Source organism: Stegostoma tigrinum, chromosome 17, assembly GCF_030684315.1.
Source record: "Stegostoma tigrinum isolate sSteTig4 chromosome 17, sSteTig4.hap1, whole genome shotgun sequence".
Taxonomy (NCBI): domain Eukaryota; kingdom Metazoa; phylum Chordata; class Chondrichthyes; order Orectolobiformes; family Stegostomatidae; genus Stegostoma; species Stegostoma tigrinum.
This window is the reverse complement of record NC_081370.1, coordinates 29,882,663-29,907,276: the sequence shown is the minus strand read 5'-3', so window position 1 is coordinate 29,907,276 and position 24,614 is coordinate 29,882,663. Positions and strand designations below refer to the sequence as shown.

At 39.1% G+C, this 24,614-nt stretch overlaps 1 protein-coding gene across 8 annotated transcripts in view; it reads right to left on the bottom strand.

Moving 5' to 3' along the window:
• Positions 1 to 24,395, bottom strand: part of lmo1 (LIM domain only 1) — a 48,909-nt gene extending 24,514 nt beyond the window's left edge. Inside the window, exons 1-2 of one of the 8 annotated variants that reach the window (XM_048545852.1) lie at positions 24,363 to 24,395; positions 12,517 to 12,634 (exon numbers count right to left, since the gene is read on the bottom strand). In XM_048545852.1, coding sequence (XP_048401809.1) covers positions 12,517 to 12,634; positions 24,363 to 24,380 — 136 coding nt within the window. In that variant the 5' untranslated portion in view covers positions 24,381 to 24,395. Of the gene's footprint in view, positions 1 to 11,195; positions 11,315 to 11,828; positions 11,989 to 12,104; positions 12,210 to 12,347; positions 12,437 to 12,516; positions 12,635 to 12,734; positions 13,097 to 13,329; positions 13,383 to 14,065; positions 14,082 to 24,362 lie in introns of those variants that run through there. The other 7 variants (XM_059652044.1, XM_048545853.2, XM_048545854.2 and 4 more) reach the window with 7 other exon arrangements.
• Between the last annotated feature and the right edge of the window lie 219 nt (positions 24,396 to 24,614).

Genomic DNA, 24,614 nt, shown 5'->3' with positions numbered 1-24,614 from the left:
AAGCTAAATGGCTAAAGCTCAAGTAGCTTCTCACCTAACAGCGTGTGGGTTAATAGGATTGGTGAGGACTTCAAAATGATAAGGTACATGCACTGCTGTCAGAACAATTTACTGACTGCTGTTCTGGAACAAGCTCTTACTAAATGCAATTCTGCTTGATGTATACTCAACTTGCTTGTCATTAAAAGTTCAGTTCTGATCATTAAGTAGAATTTTAAACTATCAAATAACTAGCTATCAGTTCGCGTAGCTTCCATAATTCTCTGACTGCACACTTCATGATTCCATCACAACTGGATATCAAAATCAGTTGTTATAGAACTGTCATTGACCTCAGCTCTTCCCTCCAGCTTCCCCCTCCATATTGTCCATTCCTCACCTCTAACCTTGAACAGCTTGCAACCTTCCCCAAAAATCCAGAAACAGAACTGCTTTGGTTGTAACCATTGTTTCAAACTGTTCTGACTGAATTTATGACTTAAGATTTTCTCCTTTTTAAAATCATATCTCTCCCACATGATCCTGATGTTCTACACTGCATCAACTTCCAGTTTTCAGACCTACCTGCCTGCCCATTGGTAAGGGACAATTTCAGCACAAGGAGATAGTTATCTTGGATGGATGTCATAGTCCACGGCATCTCTGGATGAGTTCCTCACAGTAACACCCTCAGCCCAACAGTATTCAGCTGCTTCAAATGAACCTCCCCCAAGAGGATGGAGCAGAAATGCTTGCTGATGACTGCACAATATTCAGCACTAGACTGCTTCAGTATTGCAGGAGTTATGTTCAAACTGCAATAAAATTAAACAATATCTAGAGATAGTAATAACTGATGCTGGAGTCAGATAACACCATGTGGAAATGGAGGAACACAGCAGGCCCAGCAGAGGAGCAGGACAGTTGACGTTTTGGGTCAGGACCCTTCAGGGTCATTTTCTGAACAATATCCAGGCTGGTGCTGACGGGTGAGGAAAAACCCAACATTCATGTCACACAAAGACCGCCTCCAACAAGGGAATCTAACCATGAACAGCGATACAATGGTAATGCCATTGAATACTGAAATCCCACTAACATTCCAACAGTTACCAGTGACTAGAAACTGAACTGGGTTGCTGGGTCACAGTCAAATCTTGGAACTCCCTCAACAGCATTGTGGCTCCAAATACATCACTGACAATAGATCACTGCCACTTTCTCCAGAGCAACTAGGAATGGCCAATAAATGCTGGCCTAGTCAACATCCACATCCAACGTGAATTTAACCAAGTTAAAAGATGGTCTTAAGGCTGTTTCTTCCTCAAATACAAGAAATTCTCTAGTTGGATGAACCCCAGTCATAAAAAGAAGTTGCACCCTCAGTACTTGCATGGGCCTTAATTATGCCAGGCTTTGTATAACATTCGCTCTTGTCCTCCTTTCCTCTTCTCTAATTGATGCTGCTTCTTGTTCTCAGTAAGGCTGAACATTGAAGGTGAAATGTTGGCAGTAGAAACAAACATCAGGAAATGTAGCTGCTCAACTATCTCTGGAAAAAGACAAGTCTTTATAATTATTCCATCCCACACAGCAAGTTCTACTTAAGGAACATAATGAGAGAATGAAATCCTCATACATTAAGTGCTCTAGATATATTTGAGGGTTTTCCTTCCTTCCAGGCACCCCCTCCCCTCAATCCCTTTGCTCCCCCAGAGATGTTTAGTGTCCCTTTGCTCCACTGCATTGGAAGGATCATTTTGCTAAAAATCTCCTTTAAGTGATTATTTTGAAGGAACCACCGACGTCCTGGTATGCACTCTGTCCTAATATCTGTCTCCATGGTTTCATACCTCGTCTAATACCTTCCTCACCAAGATCCACGCTCAGGTGAAGCAGCACTTGATGCTTCATGTACTATATTCACCGCTCAGCACACCAGGACAGTGTGGTGGCTCATTGGTTAGCACTGCTGCCTCAACATCAGGGACCTATGTCTGAATCCAGCCATGGGGAACCATATGCAGTCAGCATGTTGTCCTTGCATGTGCAGGTTAGGTGGATCGGTCATACTAAATTGCCCATAGTATGCAAGGATATGTTGGGTTGGCTGTGGTGGATGCAGGGACAGGGTGGTTGATCTGAATTTGATGCTTGAGGGCTAAATGGCCTGCTCCCACACTATGGGGATTTTATGATTCTCTTGAACACAGTCTCTTTTGGGGGTTTGGGGAGGGGTAACAAACATGTCTGGGTTACACTGTCTACAAGCACAACCAACCCTCCGGTTGTTTGCCATTTTAACACCAGCTTGCATTAGCCTGATCTGCTGCAGTACTCCATGGGAAGCTCAAACTGGAAACACTTTACACCTTCAGGATTACAGGTCAACATTGAGAAAGAAAAACAGACTGTTCCATTTGATGTTTTTAAGTGCCAGCTGTATCTTTTTATATTTTTGCTCTTGATTACAGCAAACCTTTATTCTACCAATAACATTTTCTAGATCTATACTTAGTTTCTTTTGTGACCATTACCACATTTATTGCCTTTATTCAGTGGCGACTTTTCTCCCACAGAGTAACTGATCCCTGGTTTTTGTACTTTTGAAGCTCCTGTTTCAACAGCACTAAAAAACCCATTTATATCTACAGTTCTGAAGTTACATTAGGCTTGACACAAGCTTTTTTTCCTCTAGACACTCCAATCCAAGTTTGTTTTTATGCCATTTTAAAAGTTCCATTCTATACCATGTTTAACCTTAATGGGACTTAAGTTAATAGGCTGTCATAGAAAATCACTTCCATTAATATTGATTTTATCAACAGTACATGGGGAAAAATGGTGTTTAAAATACCAGGAGGATAATATGCTTCAATCATCCTTGGTGACTTGATGTATTTTTCCCAAATCAAGGACAGTGAGTTGTTAAAAAATTGAACACAGGAGTTAACATGCTTGAACTCTAGTATGTTATCATTCAAGTCATGGATAATGCAAGAAAACCTCAGCAAATTTTAAGAATACAAAAAGGAGATCATTTTACACTAGCCATGCAGGTGAATGTTATTCACAAGGAGGGACAGACAAATCAAACTGCATTGGCCACTCTTTACAACACTACTGAAACCAGGCCAGGAGAGTCTCTTTATTCTTTGAAAGCTTTAGCTTTCTAAATAGATGAGTTGTTGATAGCATTACATCTGCAACATTCACTGTTCAATGCTCGGTAGCAGTTCACCTACCTACCAGATGCCTTGCAGAAATTCAGAAAACCCTTAGGACAGTACCTTCTAGCCCTATGGCCACTTACATCGACAAGGGCAGTGGATACATGGGAATGTCACCTGCAGGTTCCTCTCCAAGCTGATCACCCCAACTTGGAAATAGTCAAAGGGGTGGTGATACAAGTCAAAATCCTGGAATCTCCTTAAGGGCATCAGGGGTCAACCTACAGCATGTCGACTGCAGTGACTCGAGGAGGCAGTTCAATGACCTTCACGTGCAACTGGGTTGAGCAATAAAATGGCCAGCGAGAAATACCCATGTCTCATGAGTGACTCAAGGGTCAAGATATTCAGGAATCACAAGTTTGGTGCCATCATGAATTAGATTTTAAAATTGGCATCTCCATGAATCCATCTGGAAGTCAGCAACCACTGGTAAACTATGCAAATATCTGGAGACCTCGGCACACTGATCAGTGGTCAAGGGCAGTAATGCAAGATTTCTCCTATCAGACACAATGTGCAACTATTAAACGATCACCACCCTTTGAACAGATGCTACAAGTGCAGAACATTCACTTTCACCACTCACCATCATCCCCACCCATCAAGTTTTGTACTGCATCTGATCGGAAGAAACTAGTTTGGTACCCCAACCTCTCAAATAGATCAGATGCTCAGTACTTAAAAACATGGAGTAACACTGTAGTGGCTCTTGCTCAGAAAATTATGTTGTAATACAGAGGCTGTTTATCCCGTGACAAACTGACTGATGATTGGTTTGTTGCTTGTTAAGAAAACTGGTGTTGCAATACATTGTGTGGCATCCGTTATACAAGAACACAGCAGGTGCAGGTCTGTACCAGGAACAAATCTGCAGCTACTCTTTCTCCCTCAAAATGAGGGAGTCATCTGGAAGTCACTGCCCTGGATATATTTAAGAATTTCCAGTCTAGTTCCTTACTTCAAGGAACAAAGGTATTAAACCAAAATGAATTCATATTGAATCTAGAGCACAACAGGTGCCAGCTAATGATCACAGTTCAGAAGCATTACACAATGAACGAGAAAAGCAGTTCTGGAGAGTGAGGCTTTAAACAACATTGGAGGCCACTGAAGTTTACTTTGAAACCATTTGGCATAGAGTCTTGTGATATTTAAAGTGGTCCTATTAGGGAGGATTTTGGGGACAGCTTTAAGATATGCCATCGTGATTTGTTTTAAACTTGTACACTAATGTTTACACCATCAGCTATTATGTACCTTGAATATTCTGCATTATGCTCCATCTTTCCTCAACTGTAATAAAATTGTTTCTTTGCCTGGGCTGCTTCACAGCTTTCTAAAAATTGGCCCCATCACTTCTTAGCCAATTACTGTAAAGTGTACTTTGTCCGTTTCTACACAAATTACTTCAGACAGGCTTTTAGCATTAGACATTATGAAGGAAGAGGAAGAGATCAAGAAACTTGTCTGCCTGAGCACTTATGTAGATGCACCTGCAAAAACACCAAAGGCAACTACAACTAAACTTTTCAGAGATCCAACTATTTCCTTCATCTGCATAAGCAATGAATTTTACAATAGCAAATTGAGCAAAAATTAAACTCCAAATTTAAGTCCAATTAAGAGTTGAAGGCTCAAATCCAAATATCAATTTAAGCCCCAAGATATTGGAGCAGTTAGCAATCAGACAAGAGCAGCCTGCAATCATCCCAATTTGATGGAGAACTCTGTCAGGAAGATTAAGTAGTTGATGAGTTTCAATTTGGTGCCATGAGAACTAAATTGGAAGCGTGGATACATGATTTTGAGCAATACATTTAACTTTCAAAAATGTGTTTGAATGATCTACCAATGTATTTTAAGCTGACATGGAGATCTTACAGCAAATATAAATTTTGCTTTATCATGAAGCTGGGCAAACAATACACCACTCCTGTTTATAGAATTCAAGTTATAAAGGTCATTTACATCTTAAAACAGGGCAAATGTTACTTAAATAATAGAAGATGTGGAACTAATTGACAAACATTGATTGCTGAACAGAGAACTAGGGATGCAGGAACTAGTTCTTTGAAGTTTGCAATGCAAGTCGATAGTGGTTAAGGCAGTATTTAGCACGCAGGCCTTCATTGCTGAGAAGATTGAATAAAGAGTTGGGATGTCATACGGTTGGACAGGACATTGGTGAGGCTTCTTTGGAGTACTGTGTACAGTTCTGGTCACCCTGCTACGGGGAGGCAACTAAATTGGAGGGGCTCAAAAAAGTTACTGGGATGTTGCCAAGACTGACTTTGTTCACCGGAGTGTAGGAGGTTGAGATGTGACCTTAGAAGTGGGCAAATTCCTGACAGATATGGATAAGGTGAATATCAAAAATGACTTTTCCACTGGGTACGGAAGGTCAACACTAAGGGGCATAATTTTACGGAGAGGGGAGAAAGATTTTAAAAGGAGGACCCAAGGGGCAACATCAGAGAGAGAGGTTCTTATATAGAAGAAGCCAGGAGGAAGAGGTGGATGCAGGTACAGTTACAACTGTTAAGACTTTGGATAGATATGGGAGCAGGAAAAGGTTAAGGGGGGGTATATGAGCCAGATGAAGGAAACAGTGAGACTAGGAAATATCAGGAAACTGTCAGCATGAATAAGTTACTCTGAGGGGTCTGTTTTAGGTGCTTATGACTATGACTGAAGCAAGTGACAACTTTCTACTCATTCATAGTATGTGGGCATCATTGGCAGGGCCAGCATTTATTGCCATCTGGACAAGCAGGGATAGGCAGTCAAGATTCAGCCACCTTGAAGGTTTTGATCACAATGACTGACAACCAGATGGTTTTTTGCAGCAATAGACAGTAATTACTTGGTAGTCATTAGGCTAGATTTTACTCATGTAAAATGTCACCACCTGCTATGGTGGGATCTGAACCCATGCCACAAGAACATTATGTCTTGCTTACTAACTCAGGTGACATTATGCCACCTCAAGAGTTTCAAAGAACTAGAATCTTGGAACAGGTAAGTTTTACAAATTTATGTACTAAAAAAGTCATACATTTCATAAATGCAAATCCTTTTCAGGGTGTACTTAATTTTCTCATTAATGCAAGCATAACAATCCATTTTCAATGGATGAAAACCAACATTTGCATCTATTCAAATATTTGAGAGAATGCAAATAATTGAAATACAACATCTGAAAGCTTCTTTCTTCAAAGTTCTGTAATCCATTTTCTTTTAAAAAGTCACCTCCAGAGACAGCACAAAAGTGTGAAGTGGCCAGCATTGCTAGGTTGATCATGGTTTGAACTACTTCTATGTCTTCAGTCTTCTGCTATTCTGTACCCATGGAAGTTAAAGATGTTGGGTGTACACACTACGGCACAACTTGATCCTACTCAGCTACAGCTGGCTTTGCTTTGTCCAGGCAACCATTTGCAATGTAAATGCCACTGAACTCCTAAGCCAGTGTACAGAATATGGATTCTAATTCTTCCATACTTGTCCAGTCACAATAGCATTTGACTCATTAAAGTCAGTGTATATTGAAGTGTCTAAAACTTAAGTCAGAAATCAACTGTTTCCTTCAGCACCTCAACAGACCAAATACCAGAAGGGAAAGGCTGTAGGCCATGCAAACAAGGAGTAAGCCATTCATGGATTGCATTCCTTCAAAGAATCTCACTTTCAAGGACAAATCAATGCTGGCCTGGCCAGCAACAGGGAAAAGGCTCAAGCCTGCTCTATTTGATATCAAGGGAGATCAGGCTGAAACTTAACATTCCTAACTACTAATAAATTTTCACCCCCTTGCTTACCAAGAATCTATTCATTGTGACCAAAAAGGCTCTGTAAAAGGAAGGAACAGATCCAAATCTTCTAGATTCTCCTGGAAGAGGCATCATCCTTCACATCTACTCAAGATTACATACAAGTTGGTCAGGTCGTCTCAAAACTCAGGCAGATGCAAGCCTACCCTGTCCAACCTTGAGGCAGGCTACCTACTCCTAGGATGGTCAACTAACTTTGAATTGCATTCAACATTTGCATCCTTCCATAAATAAAAAGGAGACCAATATTGTACAGAGCACACAAGATGTGCCATTTTCAAAGATGGATAACCCCCAATTATATTTGATACACCCAATTCCACTTCAGCTTTCTAATTTTTAGTGCAAATATTAGTATGGTGCATGCAAGAGGAATAAGTGATGGTATTCCTCTTTCAGATACCTATACTGATCTCCTGGCAATCTCACAAATGGTAACGCCTTCCTGCTTGTCCTCCAAACAACACAAGCCTCTTCTGTTTGAAGACTATCTTGAATTTTCTACCTGGGTCCAAACATTCTGACCTGATGCTAAAGCTGGCAGAGTCTGTGCTGCACCTAACATGTACATTTTTCCCCTGCTTCATTAACATATGCAGACACTCAGCACCTGACCAGCATGCTGACAGCATTTGCAGCACTGACTTCTGGAGTAAGAAGCCACTACTCCTCATGGACCTCAGGTCTGCATAGTAGTTGTTAGCAGGAATGCCAAGGCTTGTCTAGTGGTTTTTCAAAATGGTATCAGTTACAAAGGTACTTCTGTTTAATTAATTATATATTGCGTTTTCCAACCACCTGTCAAGTAGGCCATTTTGCAGAACTGCACTAGTTACTGATTTCAAATGTTACTGTCTTGTTAGGAAAATAAACTTGCTTTCTTCAGGCTATGGTATTTTCCTGGAGAGAATGACAGACACTGTCAGCCCTTGCAGTGGTCTGAATTCTGCCAGGTTCGTGCTCAGAAAATTTGATCGGATACCCAGGAGCCAGATCGTTGTCAGCCTGGTACTGTGCCATCCAGAATTCACAGTAACCGGTTCCTGACTAAAATTCAGTCTGTACATATTTTCTCTCTTTTGTTCTTCTAATCAACCTGTTCAGAGACATCTACTACACACCTCTGGAGCAGGTGGGGCTTGAGAGCAGGCCTCCCAATCTAGGGTAGGGATACTACCACTGCCACAGGAGACCCAAGCCCATTGAGCAACGCATTTATTAGCCTCACTTGGTCAACATGTGCCTTAAGTTCCTGAAGCTAGTGAAAGCGATGCATTTGCAGTCATGCAGCAATATTTTAATCTTTGTTCAGATCTCTGCTGTTCCATTTAATAGTGAAAGAATCACATCTCATGTTGTGACCAAGTACAGAGGCAAAATGCAGACTGGCTCCTTGGCAGAATAAAATATCAAATTCAACAAGCTATCTTGCTCATTTGACATATCCTAGTGACATCTTCCACAATGGGTTAGATCCTCAGTGAAGAATGCAATGTTCAAACCTGAGGAGTATCCAATCAAGATTAGTACAATAGTAACTTCAAGGATCTTGTGGTAATATTGGTTTTAGCATGAAGTTTTAACAATTGTATAACAGTTTCCAACTGGATTTGTAATAATAATTATCCAATGCCACCAATTCAGATAATTTAAAGAAACTTCCTATTTTTTCCAACTTGAATTCAAATACACAACTGAAGTGGGTGAAAAGAAATGAAAAAACCATGAGCTAAAGAAATTGTAGTACTCAACTGATGGCCTTTCAAAAACTTGAGTTTTGAGGCTCAATATAAATGCTGATAAACCAGCTAAACCAGTAATGGAGATTGTATTGTTCTAAACTTACTCCAGGCTTAAAAACTCAAGGCCACTTCAAATACTTATGTGGCAGGGACATGCAAACCAACCTGTAATAAGGGAAAAAGTTAGTGGCAAGAGATGGCAATAAGCATTTAGTTTGAGGAAGTTACTGAAGCCAAAAACTACATGCAGTCATTTACCTTTTAGCAGAAATTAGAAGTCAAGCTGTACAACTCAGTACAAGTTAGAAGAACATTACTGTCCACTTCTAATGACAGATCACCTTGACAACTTCAGGCAAACAGCATTCTTAGATTTCAGACCATACAAAAACACCCAAAGCCTAGATTTCAGTTTGCGAAATCTGAAGCATGTTAGCATTTGCAAGCATTTTAACCACACAGTTTGGTACCATGCACTCAGTAAAATGGATTCATAATTTGCTAAAGGCTTTGATTAGGTACATTTGTAAACATTATAACCAAAATTAGCATCACTTGCGCAAGAGTGTAAATCTGTAACTTCAGATCTTAAACATGTCAGATTTGAAGCCAATTGATGTCCTATCAGTATATTGGAATGCCAAATACAGCACTTGATCAATTAGACTGAAGTGTTAATATACACACATCAATGCCTTCAGCTGGTAATGACGTTTTTAAAAAGGTTCACATTTTTAAAAGCAAAACTGGAGGTTCTTTCACAGGTTTCAAAATTTGATCATCTGATAATAGGATTGCCTATCTGAACAGTTTAAATTCTAAAGTGTAAAGCCTATGAAGCTTAGCAAGCAGCTTTATAGAAAAAACTGGACTGAGCGCAAATGATCAATATAGATTTGAAAAGGGTTAATGAGGTGTCAATAAAGCATTTCTGGTTTAGCTCAGGAACCAAGTTTACTTGCAGTCCTTTCAATTAACAGATCTGCATTTGGATCACAATGACATTGCATATTGTGCTATACAGAGACGCTGCCATCAATTTCAGAACCAATTCCAATCCATCAGTAAACCATCTTGCATATCAAGCACACTCCATTTTAGAGGGTGTTATAGACCCTCTAACATCAGCTCTTAAAGGTATAGGCAATAACACTTAAAAATCTGTTCTAAGAAATATATAAAACCACTTTCCAGTTAACAGTTATTCTACACGATTACTTCAAGGGCCACGTTTTAAAAACTAACATACAACCGAAAACATTTATTCTATCCCTGCAATATAAACACTTCACAGTAGGATTTAAAAACAGGACTCATGACTAGACAAAATATGCCATGCTCACATTAACTTTGTCTTTTATAAGATAAGGCATATCATTACTCAACTAACCAGTTTATGATCCAAATGTTGACAAATTAAGTGCAAACAATTCAAGAGTACTGCCAAGTTCATGAAGCAAAGGTTTGGCAGAATTTAACATTTAACATTTCTTTGCTAAATAAATTTGAAATTTAGGACTACTTTCAAGCAAGCATCTATAAGTTGGTTAGCAAAAAGGTGTTCTATTACCATGATAACTATGACAAGTGTAAACAGTAACAACACAAATAACTATCACAACCAGAATTAAGTAATTCACCAAAACCATCTTTCCATGGAGGAATAAAAGGCCATTTAAATAATCAAGTAAAAAATTCCACTCTCATGGTTGTGATTCACTCAACCAGCTCTACCTTAATGGCAGTCACATCATCTCTGGTTGGTGAGTAGAGACTAAAAAAAGTGACCTGTACCTGCCTATTACAGGTCAATGCCAGGAGACAAGGGTAGATTCAAACTAGCAACTACAAACTGAGGAATGGTACAGGTAGAATTCTTCCAAGACTTGCTATAAAATCAATACAAAATGCTTCAACCTCCTTTTCTTAGAAAAAATTAAGATCTACACTTTATCAAAAAGAAGTTAAAACAGAAAACAGGTAATAATCGATTTTCAGCTATTCTTCACAGCAACCAGTTGAGCCCAGCAAGCAAAGGGTGAAGCTTTTATGCTATAAACAGCAGGTGATCTTGCTCTTCTGCAAGTCCTAATGCTACTAAAAGCCACTCTTAGTGTACTATAATTGGGCTTCAGTAGTTAATGTAGTATTGACTGCATTATATGGCAGTGTGTATCCTCTTTTACTAATGCCATTTGTATCGCCTTTGTACATTTACCATATTGCTTAGCCAATATCTGTTAAAAGCAATCCAAATCATGAATCATACACAAACTTTTAGCAAGGACAAACATCCAAAGCAGAGAATTTACAATTGACTTGGTACAGAGTCCACTTAGAGAAACAGGATTTAATAGGGCTGACTGTCATTTTTTGTGCTATGGTTTTCATCAACTGCAATCAGTTCATACTCATCATTTTCACCGACTTAACGCTCCCAGCACTATGGTATTGGTGACTTTTCCTCGCCTTACTGCAGCCATATCGCGCAAAGTCCCCACGTTAAGCAATGAACCATACGTCCCCCGTTATCCATGATATACATTACAGGCGCTTTGAAGTATGCAAGAGCGTGTTTGGGGGGGGGGGGGGGGGTGGTTGAGGTGATGATGGTGAATGAGGAGAAGAGTGGGAAGGAAGGGGAACGATAAAGCATTTCGCACATTAAGCTCTACAGTCTTTGAAGAGTTAAAGGAAGAGTCGGTTCACTTCGCTCGTATCGACGGGAGCACAGCAGGCAAACAGCCGTCTTAAGTCCTACATTAAGACCGAATCACTTTTCAGAGAAGCTGAGGGCTCATTAAAGTGCTTTATCCGAACCAGGAGTGGGTTGATAAACATACACGTGTTTCTATATTTAGTCTGATAGAGAACATGTACAGCGGAAAAAAGGAGCGAAAGTATGAGGCTGTTGGGAAAAAATGGATTGGAAAGTAATTGCATTAATTGTGTCAATTTCATCTCCGTAGCAACGGGGCAAACGGCAGCAACTGATCCGGACAGAAATACAAGGACAGAACTGGCTGCACTCGCTTTTTACCAACCGCGGGAGGAAAACTGAAGATAACTCGATGCAGCTTGATATTCGGTAATCCGCTCACTGATCTCTAATCCGTACACGTCGCCCCTGCAACTTCTCACGGCAGAATCAAAGCAATTGCATGATTTCCAAGCACAGACTTTCCCCATTTCCAAAATGGAATGTTTGCAGCACTGTAACCGGGGGAAGCAAATGCACAAGAAGCCATCAAGTGAAATCGAAAGGGGGGGGGCGACGTTAAAAGCAACTAAGGGGGGTAAGAGAGAGCACAAATACGTACAAAAGAAACGCAGTTTAATGTTGCACTAGGAACGAGAACATTCAATCGCTTCTAGAACTGAGTTTGTGGGTCCGATCAGGGAGATGCACAAGCCGAAACCCGGTCGGGGGGGGGGGGGGGGGGGGAAGAGAGGAGGAGAGAAAGAGAAAGAAATAGACGCATTGTTTCCACACGGCCCGGTATAAACACGGTAAGAACATGTGAAGAGCATTTCGCAAAGGAAGAGGAACAATATAAACAGACCGTAAAAGTGATCACACAAACCGCTTCCATCGCCGCTGTTATTTTGCCAGGTTTCATTTCACGAGACACAAATCCCTGTGGGCGGCGGGGGGGAAGGAGGGGAATAGAAAGAAGAGAAAGAATACGGGTTTACCAAAAAAAAATCCCCCCACCAAGCAGCGTGGCTCACCTTCCTCCTTGTCAAGTACCATCGTCCTCTGGACGCAGCGGAGTCCGGGGCACGGCGCTCCCTCCTCAGCGTCTCCAGCGAACGAGAATCGCTGGCTGAACTGCTGACAATCTTCTGCCTTTGAAGATCGAAAGAAGTGGTGACAACCGACTTTTTTTTTGGTTTTTCCCCCCCCACCACCAGCACCTCGGTTAATGTAAAACACAACAGCCCCACACCTTCAACAGCCGGTACCTAGGAAGAAAAATCACACTCAGCCGCTCTCAAAAGCCGGCAAACAGCCACCAGCAGCCTTTTCCTCCAATTTATGTGGTTCTGTACCCTTTAGGGTCCCTGGCTGGCGAATAAATGCACACATTTCCCAGTATTCCTCAGGTTCCCTGGTTAATTAAATCAATTCATTATGCTCATATCTGATTAGCAGCCCCCGAATCAATTATTCAATACACAAACATAATTGCCTGTGCCAGAGGTGTCTAAGTTTTAGCTTATTTAACTCCAAGGACACTAATTACCCCTAGGGCAAGGGAACTTTTCTCATTAATTCTGAGAAATACAAAAGCCCATTTAAGGAGTGTGCGTGGTTGACTCACAAAGGGAACATTCTGTAATACACGTGCATTTAGCAATGGAGATTGCGCGAGAGAGAAAGGGGTTTGGTACTAATTTATAAAATAGGTAATCTTATTTCTTCCAAAGGTACAATAACGAGCCACCCTCGAATCTTTTATTAAACCTTGAAACAAAATGGGATGGGGAGGGGGGCGGGAAGGTAAAAGTGGAGGGCGGGAGATCGTTAAACTGGATTCTTACCGATTTTTTTTTATTAAAATGACAGAACAACGGGTAGATCCAAGATCGTTCCCTCCAACTACAACCCCCCCCCCCCCGCTTCCCCTTTTTAACATTCAATCCAACTTTAATCCTAACCATTAGGAACTGGGCATGCAGAGCTGTCCAGCCACAGTTCTAAATTACAATCAAACGGTTACCAATTACACAAATTATTGACGGCAGATTCTCTTTTCAACTGCAAATTAAGGCTATTAAGAAAGCCTTTTTTAATGCAAAAGTGACTAATTAACCAACGGATGGGAAGTCTGCAGCCCAGATATCAAAAAAGTGCTCTGTGCACATTGCGGAAACACAAGGGAACCAATTAGTTTAATTATCAAAACAGCTAATTAAAATTGCACAGTTCCTAATTAGTTCTTTGCTTTTTCCTCTAATTGACAGGATGGAGATAAATGGGCAGCCGATGAAAAAAAAAGAAAACAGAGAAACTCTGGTTGAATATTTATGCTGACTTTATCTCGGTCTGTGTGGCAGCCTTGAAACTGGGAAATTAATGACCTTAATTCCCAAACTCTTTTACTCTAACTGCGCTCCCCTCTGCGTTCCCTAAGCATTCTGATTTTTATGGGTCCAGCCACCCCGCCAACAATTTACTCGGGGAAATAAAAGCCCTGGGAGGTGGGGATGATCCAACAATTCACTGCCTAATGTGACAGTTCCCAGTTAAAGACACAGGGCTCTCTTTGTACCTTACATTTAATCGCTGCCAGAAATCTGATCGTCATTACATTCTCTTTTCAAACCCGTTTCTCCTTGTTGCGATCTTCGCTGTGACTCCCCCCCGCCCCCCCGGCCAACCTTTAATCACGTTAATTAACCGTCTATTGTCTTCATTGCCTGGGGAAGGGGAACTTGTCACAAGTGAGCCGGCGGTTTTCATTTGCAACTTGATGTGTTTTGATACAAATTCCACGGTAGTAACGCCGTGCTGAACAAGCCAAACACAAACGCTACCAGGCTCTTCTGAATGTGGCCTTCCCGCTTAGGAAGGTTGTTAACTGATGTTAAGAATCGCTTCAATGAAGGGCAACCCTATCTATCATGGCACCAGCTTAAACGGTTGCTGATGTTTATAATAAGCATATAAATGGTTTCATAATTTTTCCTTCAACTTCCCCGTCTTTAAGAGATATTAAGTTTACTTTCAAAAATACAACTTTCCTAGCCATTTTAGCTGAACTTAAATCCCACTCCCCAGTGAAATCACAATGCAACTAGAACTCGTTGCATCGGAATTACAGATAGAACTGTCACACTACTGAAGTTTTTTTTGGGGGGGGAGGGAGAAACCGATGCTTTACGGTGACTAATCTAGTGGAATTTTATTTTTATTGTGTACAATTCCAAGCTTCTAATTGGTTTCCTCACCTTCACACCTTGCAGTAAAATCTACCCCCACACGTTCTATGCGCTGCTTATTGATTGAGTTTCATTTGCAGGTAGGGACAATAGTTTTCACGTGGAATGCATTTGCCCGAAAAGGCAGACATCCTTTGTGACAAAACCACTTTTATCCACCTCCTGCAGCCCTGTGCCGTGTAAAAATCGAACTCGTTTTGTCGAGATCATTAGGAGTTTGGTGAACTCCACATTCTAAATTGCTAATAATTAACTAGCATTGACTGACATTGTGCTCACAGTGATATTTCCTCACACACATATTCTGCTAGATCCTTACAGTATGAAATATTTTATCACATGACACAACAAAGGAAATAATCGCCGTCACACTACAATAAGTCTCCCATTTCAGATCCTCTGTGGTGGTAATACCATCCAATGGTCAGATGGCATTGCAGTAGTGAAACACTTTCCAGGATGCCGATTTTGCACTGTTCTGGGAACTTGACTTCATGTTTTGCCATGGAGTTAAGTATGTTTGAACTACCCATAAAATTAATAATTCTGGGCTCAAAATAATGCTGGAAAATTGAACTTTGAAATCAGGATTTTCTGCATGGGGATTATTTGCATCTAGAGAAGAGAAAAAAGACATTATAAATGGTTACATGGATACCACAGTACTCACTGTTGGTAAAAATACTTGTTAAAAACTTAGTATTGGAAGCAAAGTTGTCTCTATGTCTATGTACAAACAACTGGATGATAGATCCAAGTTTATTCCATTTTTCTGAAGTCGCCAAATGATTATGCAATCTTTGTTCTCTAGTTTCTCAATGTTTATCCCAGATTTTTGAAAATGTCAGATAAAACATTGGAAATAATAGTACATCATGAAACACATCTTTTTCAAAAATCACTTTTTGGGACAAATTACGTGATTTAAGGGATAATATGACAAACAAAATATACCCTTTACCTGGCCACACATGTCACTGTACAATTGTATTCAGCTTGGTTTAGAGGAGAATAGTCCCACTCAAGTCCAAAAGTTGTGGGTTTCAGTCTAACCCATCCAGAAACTCAGCTATTCCAGCACTAACCCTAATTATTCCATGGAAATAGTGCTGCAGGTATAAAAATCAATAAACTAGTAATCAAGAGTCCTAAGCTGATGTTCTGGGCACATGGGTTCAAATCCCACCATGGCAGAAGTTTGAATTCAATAAAAACCTGGAATTTAAATAAATAAATCAATAATAGACATTTATTGTAAAAACCCATCTGGTTCACTAATTTCCTTTAAGGAAGGAAGCTGTCATCCCTTCCTCTGCTGGTTTCCAAATCCACAATAATATAATTAAGTTTTGACTGTCCACTGAAATGATCCAGCGGGCCATACAATTCAAGGACATGTAGGTATGGACAATAAATGTTGGCCCAGCTAGTGAAATCCAGATCCTATCAACACATTTAAAACAAAGCTGATTCACTGCAACGCTGTCCTTTGGGCAAGATACAAACTGAAACTATTCCTGCATTTTCTAGTAGTTCACCCAGCTGCTCAAGATTAATGACACTACTTGAAGATATGTCTTGAAATATCTGCTTATGCTGGTCAACATTCCTCCCTCAGTCAACAATACCAAGTACCGGATTAACCAGTCTTCTGTCTAATATTTGAGATTTTGATATGTGCCAAATGGCTACCATTTTCTTCTAATAGCATATGGAAAAAAATTGCCTTCACCTGACTGTCCTCAAATGACATGACAGTAGTGCTTCCAGGTGATTCACTCTACATGAAGCACAGATGTGACCAGATGCTATGGGCATTCTATGAAGTAATTTATGCAAATTGATTGAACTATTTATATGTTACTCATGCACATGTTGGTTACATATAATTTTAATATTATTTTTAGAAGTGAGTTAAGTATTTTAATCTTTGTATGGTTAAAAATATTTACACCAACTTCATGAATCATTTTTGTCACAAGTAAAATTAATGTCTGATCTCAACTGTTTAAATTTTCAGTATGGCAGCTAGGCACTTAAAAGGTTGAGGAGCAAAACAGATGACATCAGCCTACAAGTTTATAATTCATATTAATATTAGTAAAATTCAAATCAGTTATATATGCACAATTAGTCTCTGGTTTATTACCCACATGACAAAAACATTCAGATTACATATACATCAATTAATTATGCTATTTTGCATATGGAATAAATTACATATTTGATATTGGTTTCCTTTGATTTATTACTGTCTACTTGCTAAGTGAAATGCAAGCTGTACTTCATGCAGCAGTGTTGTTTGCAGTCTTAACTGCAGTGAATCTGTTATGCATCTTTCTATGGTTGTTAAGGCTTGCAGGATTTCCTCAATTTAATGGTTGGGAGACTGGTGAAGTGGCACCACCCACATTGGGTTCTTATGAGTTTTGAAGGCATGGGAAGTGCCAAAAAGCATTGTCCTAAAGATTGACTCATACACATCGTTCTAAGATCATACTAACTGAAATAAAAACTGTAGTCAGTGTAAGGTCATATTCACTTGGTCACTTGTGTGAGGATATTTCCACAGAAATATAGGTTCCTGTTGGATTCATTATGAACATATCTTGTAATTAACTTTGAATTACTAGTATTTGAATAAACAAACCAACAAACAAAAACAACAACTGCATTATAACTCAATAAAACTCAATGATTGTATATATAGGTCAGAATTTTACTTAAAGAGAATGACCAGAAAATTACTTGTATAAAAAGCTGAATTCAACTGTTGAATCAGAATTTTGTTAGGATTGGGTAAATGCTTATCTAATACTGGCAAACCATATTCTGGCAAATGTAATTTGAATTTATATTTTAGTTATTTTCCATGATGCCAAATATGAGGATCCTGGCTAATAGCTAGCAATGTATGTTTCACCTCTATTGTTAAATTCCTTGGTAACTTAAGAAAACAAAACAACACATGCAAGACCGACTGAAAGTATGTCATATTGTTAAAGGGTCTGCACACAAAAACTTGTTAATTCTACTTGGCTAATTTAGAATCTATCTACAGTGGAAAAGAAAGATTGAGACAGTTTGGAGGAACATACAAAATGTAGCAACAAATAGGGCTTAAAAATTGCAACGGGTATTATTTTTTCTAGAAGATAGAGCCAATGATGTTGAAGAATAGTTTTATTATTGATAGCCATTTAAAGGAAGCAGCCAGTTAATGTAGGCATATTTTCATATTTCAATAGTTGGTTAAAATCCAGTTTCAGAACAGCAGCCAGCCTTCCACTTATCAATGTATCACCTTTTGTCTAGCGTCATAGAATTAAATGATTATTAGGCTAATGTTTGAGTGGCTATGTATTACAGATTCATGTCTGTGGGCAGCTGGGTTGAAATTGGCCCAAATCATTTCACTCGAGAGCGGACACTTGGCTAATAATGAAAAGAGATTTCTATCACGTCTATCTGGGTGAGATTTGAACTCAGGTCAGAGACAAGAATGGACAAGTTTTGACCAGCTGTGTTTACCAGCTTCCCTGGAGACAATGTACTACTAAATTTCAATAGATAGTGGGCTTGATTTTGGCCCAGTCTTGACACTGCTCTTCTGGTTTCAAAGTAAAGTTTAATTAAAAAGAAATGCTGCCTTCCTTTGGTCAGCACTAGATGGTGCCACTGTAGGTTTTCTGCAATGCGCATTGCAACTAACTTTTTGATGGAGGTCGTTCCACAGGTGTTTGGCATCTTATTTACATGTAAAAAAGTATCTAATACCCGTTCCAAGTGCAGACCAGCACATCAAAAAAATGAATCTCACAAACTTTGCATTGGTATCAATACTGATACAGTCAATACAGGCCAACTCATTGTTAAGTTAGTATTATTTGAGCTAATCTTATGCTTAGAAAATTGATACAGTGCACATTAAGTTCTGTGTATCCCTATAAGTTTAGAAGGAGGAAACATATTGGTGTCTTTAAATGGTTAGGTGAGAAACACATTTATAGAAAATTACATTTCCACCAGTTTGTTGCTTCAGTAACTACAAAAAGAAAGGTCTATTGCTGCAGGAACTTGAAGACATTAATTTACGGAACTTCAATAAAAGCATGCTTTGCTCAGCACACCAATGCAAACACCACTTTGCTATTGGACTTGCTTTTTCAAAAAATTCTGTCATGTGTTAATTAAAATGTTCTTGAGGAATTCAATTAGAATGGGTTTGGACTTGACCTTGTGTAATACAGGATGGTTTATTTATGGAATGTTCTCTATTTTGGCTTCCCGTTGAAAGGCACATTACAACACACAACATCTTTCTCTGAAAAAGAATAGTTTTGATAATCGTTTGTTTTTCATTGTATTTTAACCCCCTTACACAAGATAATAGAGTGGTCCAGGGGACAAATGCTGTTTGGTGTATCCATCAGCAGTTGTGTTTGAGAGTAGAAATTCACAAGCCATTTTCCCCTTGCTTGGTTTTGATACATAAAATCTACAGTGTAGAAACAGGCCATTCAACCCACTGTTACATGTCAGTGAGTACTACATTTCACAGCTCTCCACTCAGAATACTTCATTTGCATATACTTTTCTATTCCTTTGCTTTTCCTCGAAGGTTACCCCTCGAAGGCACGGAAGCTATTTGTCTCATCTATTCGATGTACCATTTCCACATATGAATCACTCTCTCAGTAAGGAAGATAATAACTGAGATCGGGGAAGCCCAAATGCAGTCAAATTGGGTTTCAGAAGGTCGCTTGGTTCTGACTCTAACATTCTGGTCACCTCAGTTACCCCTCAGTGTCCTCTACTGAATCCAAAGAATTGTACTTAATACAAAGATGTGAATGTAGTTTTGTGCCACAAAATTTTAACCTATGCTGAGCTCAATGTTTTTGTGCTTTTGTTTCCCACCTGTTATTTGTCCATATGGCAGCCCTTTCACCCAAACAGCTCGCACAACAAAGAATATACATGTTGGCGCTCTAAATTCCATCAATACGAAGACCACTTGTGAGAGAAAATGTGAAATCAATTTTTCCATTGCTATGGTAGAATGCTCCAATTTTGTGAAATGAAACCCACTGAGATTTGATTTAAATCTCCATAAGTTTGCCTCAAGGATTCAATTAGGAACACAAGAACAGAACAGGCAAGTTAGCCCCTTGAGCTTCTTCTGCCATCCAGAGAGATCATGGATGATCTCACTCTCATACCATATACTGGCTTTTGCTCCATTTCCCTTCATTCTTTTGGCTAACAAACATTTATCAACCAGATTTTTAAAATGAATAATTGATTCAGCGTCAATTGCTGTTTGTAGAAGACTGTTACACGCTTGCAACGTCTCTCTGCTTGAAGCAATGTTTTCTAATTTCATTCTTGAAATGGTCTGGCTGTAAACTTTACCCTACACACCTTAGCCCCGGACTCAAAATTGTGGAATTGGCAAGTGGTCTTGGTATGTGAACCCAGAACAACAGATTTTAAAGCTTGGGGTTATTATAGCTATGCTGGTGGATTAGCCAGCACTTTTCACAGAAAAAGATATTGTGAAGCAAGCTTCCTCACTCCACCACCCATTTCACCAACATTACCTCACTTGAAGATGCAGCTCTTGCTGGGAATCAGTTCCACAGGAGACAACAGCATTTCACTCTTTCAATCAAGAGACTGTTATAAAAAGATATAAACCCAGATGGTGTGCGGCAATAGGCTATTAAACATAGGGTGCATCACTGGTGCCTCAGTTTGATTGTAGTCTCAACCAATATTCTCAACTCAATGAGTATTTTCCAACAGAGATCTCTTCATCTGCTCAGGGAGTGGAAAACTCCTGCGACCATTTTTATTACTGTGACTGATATTCTGGATCATATGTGCTAATTCAGCATGGAGCAGGGATTTAAACCTGGCACCTTTTGATCCAAATGGTTCAGTCTCCTACCAAGTGTTGCATTAAACCACTAAGCCATTAAGAAACCCTTGGTAGAGAAGTTTAACCGAATGAAATCGCAGCTACTTTTGCATCTGGAGGAGTTAGTAACCTGAACCAAGTTTTAAAAAAAAATAGGCTTACTTAATGCTGGTTTCACTAAACTGTTAAAATAATTTTTAAAATTGACAGGACAGAACAAATTTATAAATGCGCTTTTTTAATTTAAAAAATCAATATCAGAAGCTTAGAAATTATTAGTAATTCACTAACATTGCATTAAAAAGTTGAGAATTTAAAACATACTTATGTATATAGTATTCCTGACTCAACGTCACAAAACATGAAAAGACAGTTGCTCAAAGGCCATTATAGCACAACTCAATCAGATTTGTGGACCACCCAATCGTTAGATATTTATAGAGATGGAATTTATGAGTTAAGTAACTTGAGTCCACAAGTTTTCATCTTAAATGTCTTGGAAACTAGGCTCTGAAGTGTCATGTGATTAGTGAACCTCATCTACCAAGGCTGAATTTGTATTGTATGACATTACAGCTGACGTGTGCAAATTAATTTGAGATGGACAGAGTTCAATAACTAGCCCACCCATGTAATCGGGAACTTTGAGAGTTCAAGGAATTGCCTGGAATGATTACTGGATTATATTCATTTGTTGTATTACACAGACCTCGCTGTCAATCACACTGGAAGTTTAATTGAGAGGGCAGAAGCAAGGTTGTTTAGACAGTTGCTTATTCAGTCTGCCCTCATAATTACCACTCAAAATGAGTGCATACTAAGCAGCATGAGTGCAAGCACACTTTCTGCTACTATTCGCCAAATCTGAAATGAAATTCAGCATTAAGAACTGCTTTAGTCCTATCCTGTACATTAATTAATGTACAGTTGGATAGAACGAGAAGCATTTACAATTCATTCAAATTCTACTTGCTTAATTTTTTTGAACCAGCCTCATTAGGAAGTCTAGCACCAAAGACTTATGTTTGTAATATTTTAGAGTCACAGAAGTTGTCAATATTGTACACATGTATTTATTTATCTCAGTGGCTTAGTTGATCACAAGATCTTAAGTTCAGGTCCCACTGAGGACCTGAGCATAAAACTCTCACTGATATTCTATTGCATTCTTGAGGTAGTGTTGGGCCATCAGAGGTACCATATAAAGGCAGGTCTTTGTTTCTTTTATTAATGTATATTTTTATTGCTGTGCATATTAAATCATCTTTACTTGGGACTAATTATTGTCTCTGACCAGAACAAGTATCATCTTGACCCTGCACTAAATAAATGTTTCCACATTGTTTGTTGTAGCACGTTGGGTTAATCACATGATTTAGTGAAAACACTTCCACAGAAGGTAGGAGGGACTCTGAGCAGCCAAGTCACTCCGGGGAATCCTCACACATATTGAGTACAGCTAAATGTGTAGCAGATGAAGTGGTACAGGCTGCTGCTTCTTTCTCACCTGCTTGGTTGAGGAATGGCACACCATAGGTGTGGAAGGAGATGAGATGAAAGGATCGTTTAAAAACAATGTAGTTTATCAGGAGCACAAATTGTATTAAGGATCACATTAGGATAGATCGGTGGAGATCAGCAGCCTTTTAATAATGAAGGATTATAGCTGACCTTATAGAAGTTTATAAAATCATGAGAGGCATGGATAGGGTTAATAGCCAAGGTCTTTTACCCAGGGTATTGGAGTCCAAAACTAGCCGATAAAGGTATAAGGTGCGAGGGGAAAGTTTTTAAAGGGACTTCAGGGGCAACGTTTTCATGCAGAGGGTGGTACATGTATGGAGCTGCCAAAGGAAGTGGTGAAGGCTGGTGTAATTTCAACATTTAAAAGGAATCTGGATGGGTATATGAATAGGAAGGGGTTAGAGGGATAGAGGCCAAGTGCTGGCAAATGGGACCAGATTAATTTAAGATATCTGATCAGCATGGACAAGTTGGATTGAAGAGTCTGTTTCCATGCTGTACAGTTCTATGACTAAGTCATTTTACACCTTAGATGGTTCCACATGAACATGATTGTTTGATTGGTGTTCTGCACAATGAGTCCATGATTGTTCTTTGTTTTATCTTTCACAGGATGTTAATCAGTGTACATATTGTAAATATCATTGCACATCAGAGCACAACATTGCTTAACTGAAATTAACTTGTCCTCTTTCACAAATTCCTCATACGCATTAACAGCTAATTCTGAATAACCACTAAAATAAGTTTTTGCTAGCATTGATTAACATAGAGCATTCCAATCAGAAGAACACACAGGGTTAGATGGCCTTTTTGACACAGTGATAAGGCATCAGCATAAAAATGGGTAACCTGGGAGAATTTCATTAAAGTTCGCGGTCAGAATTCCAATGTTAATTGGTTTGCAAAGATTTTATGTTAACTTTGAGACCGAGCCTCCCTGGAATAAAAGGACAATACAAATTACATAAAACCATCTACTTTAAGTTCTAATAATTAAATAAAAATGCAGCCGAGCCTAAGGTGTGCTTGGTTAGTAGAAAGTGGGCTTTATATAATTTATACACCAGCTGTTGCAACAGTTTTTTGTATATGCTTTTCTAGGCCATTTCCTTTCTGACTGTGTCTGATGAAATTCTGCTGTGAGAGACTTGGGGGGTGGGGTGGGGGTGGTGCAGGAGTTGGTGCTGTGTTGGTGAATTGAAGGTTTTAATTCCTCTGGTGTTTCTGAATGGAAAGGCATACTGGTGGGAACATTTGATAGAAGGTCTGTAATCAGAATACGCTTGTATTCAGCCTCTACAATACCGAATCTCATCAAATGTTAAAGCACAGGCATGTGTGGAAGGATAGAATTTCAAGGTTTTAGACTGTCCCCATTTTAGACACTCCTCCGGGAGCGTGTGATTACTCAGGTTTAGCAGTTTATTGCCTCATCTTTCAATATCCAGTGAAGCACAAAATTCTAATCTAAGTTGTTCTTTCTACTTAAAGAAAAGGCGTCGAAATGCTCAGAGACTTTAGTTAACATTGTGGTGAATCATTTCTTGCTCTGATTCAATACGATGTGGGTAAAATGATTTTCTGATGTGAACAGGCAGCCCATTATTGGTGCAGTTAACATATTTAAAAAGAACATCAGAAGGTACAGGCTGTGCAATCCAAAGAATAATTTGGATCTTTTACTGTTTAAAGAAACAAAAAGTTTTCAGTGGATCCAAAGCTTATTATCATTATCGGGTTTTCATTACAGGACAGGCTCGTTAATCTGATTTTACTTTCAAAGAATCATAACACTTTTGTTTGGCCACTGGATCAATTTAAAATTGAATGTATATGACACTCCTTTGTACTCAGATTTTTAAAGCAAGATGTTTCAAACATATGCACACAGAAAAGATAATGTTAAATATTTAGAACTAAGCTTAGCATGGAAATTCATCCTATGCTTTCTATGATTCTGGAAGAATGAACCAATTATTAATCACTTTTTTTAAAAAAAAGCTTGTGGATACACATACACTGAACACTCAAACTGGTTTCCTGAAGAGTAAGTGTCAGTTTCAATGCCCCAGTACTACTTCTATTTTCAATGTCACTTTTGTCATATTAAAAATGATCTCTTCCTTACTTAGTTATGTGCCTGACGTTAACAGATTATTGCAATAACGTTTGAATAGCTTACCTGTTTAAAGACATCCATTCAAGTGAGGATCATATACCTGCAGATTTTTGCAGCTTTCAATACACAGCCTAGAAAAACAAACAAAAATCAGAGAGAAATGTTCATTATTTAAAGAGTTATTTTAATGAGATGACCAAGTGTGCCAGAAGAGAGCATGTCTTTTACGTACTGCCATCTTCCACTACTTTTTATCCAATTGTGCAATTTTCTGTGAAAATTAAATTTAATTATCCAATTACAATGATTATCTTG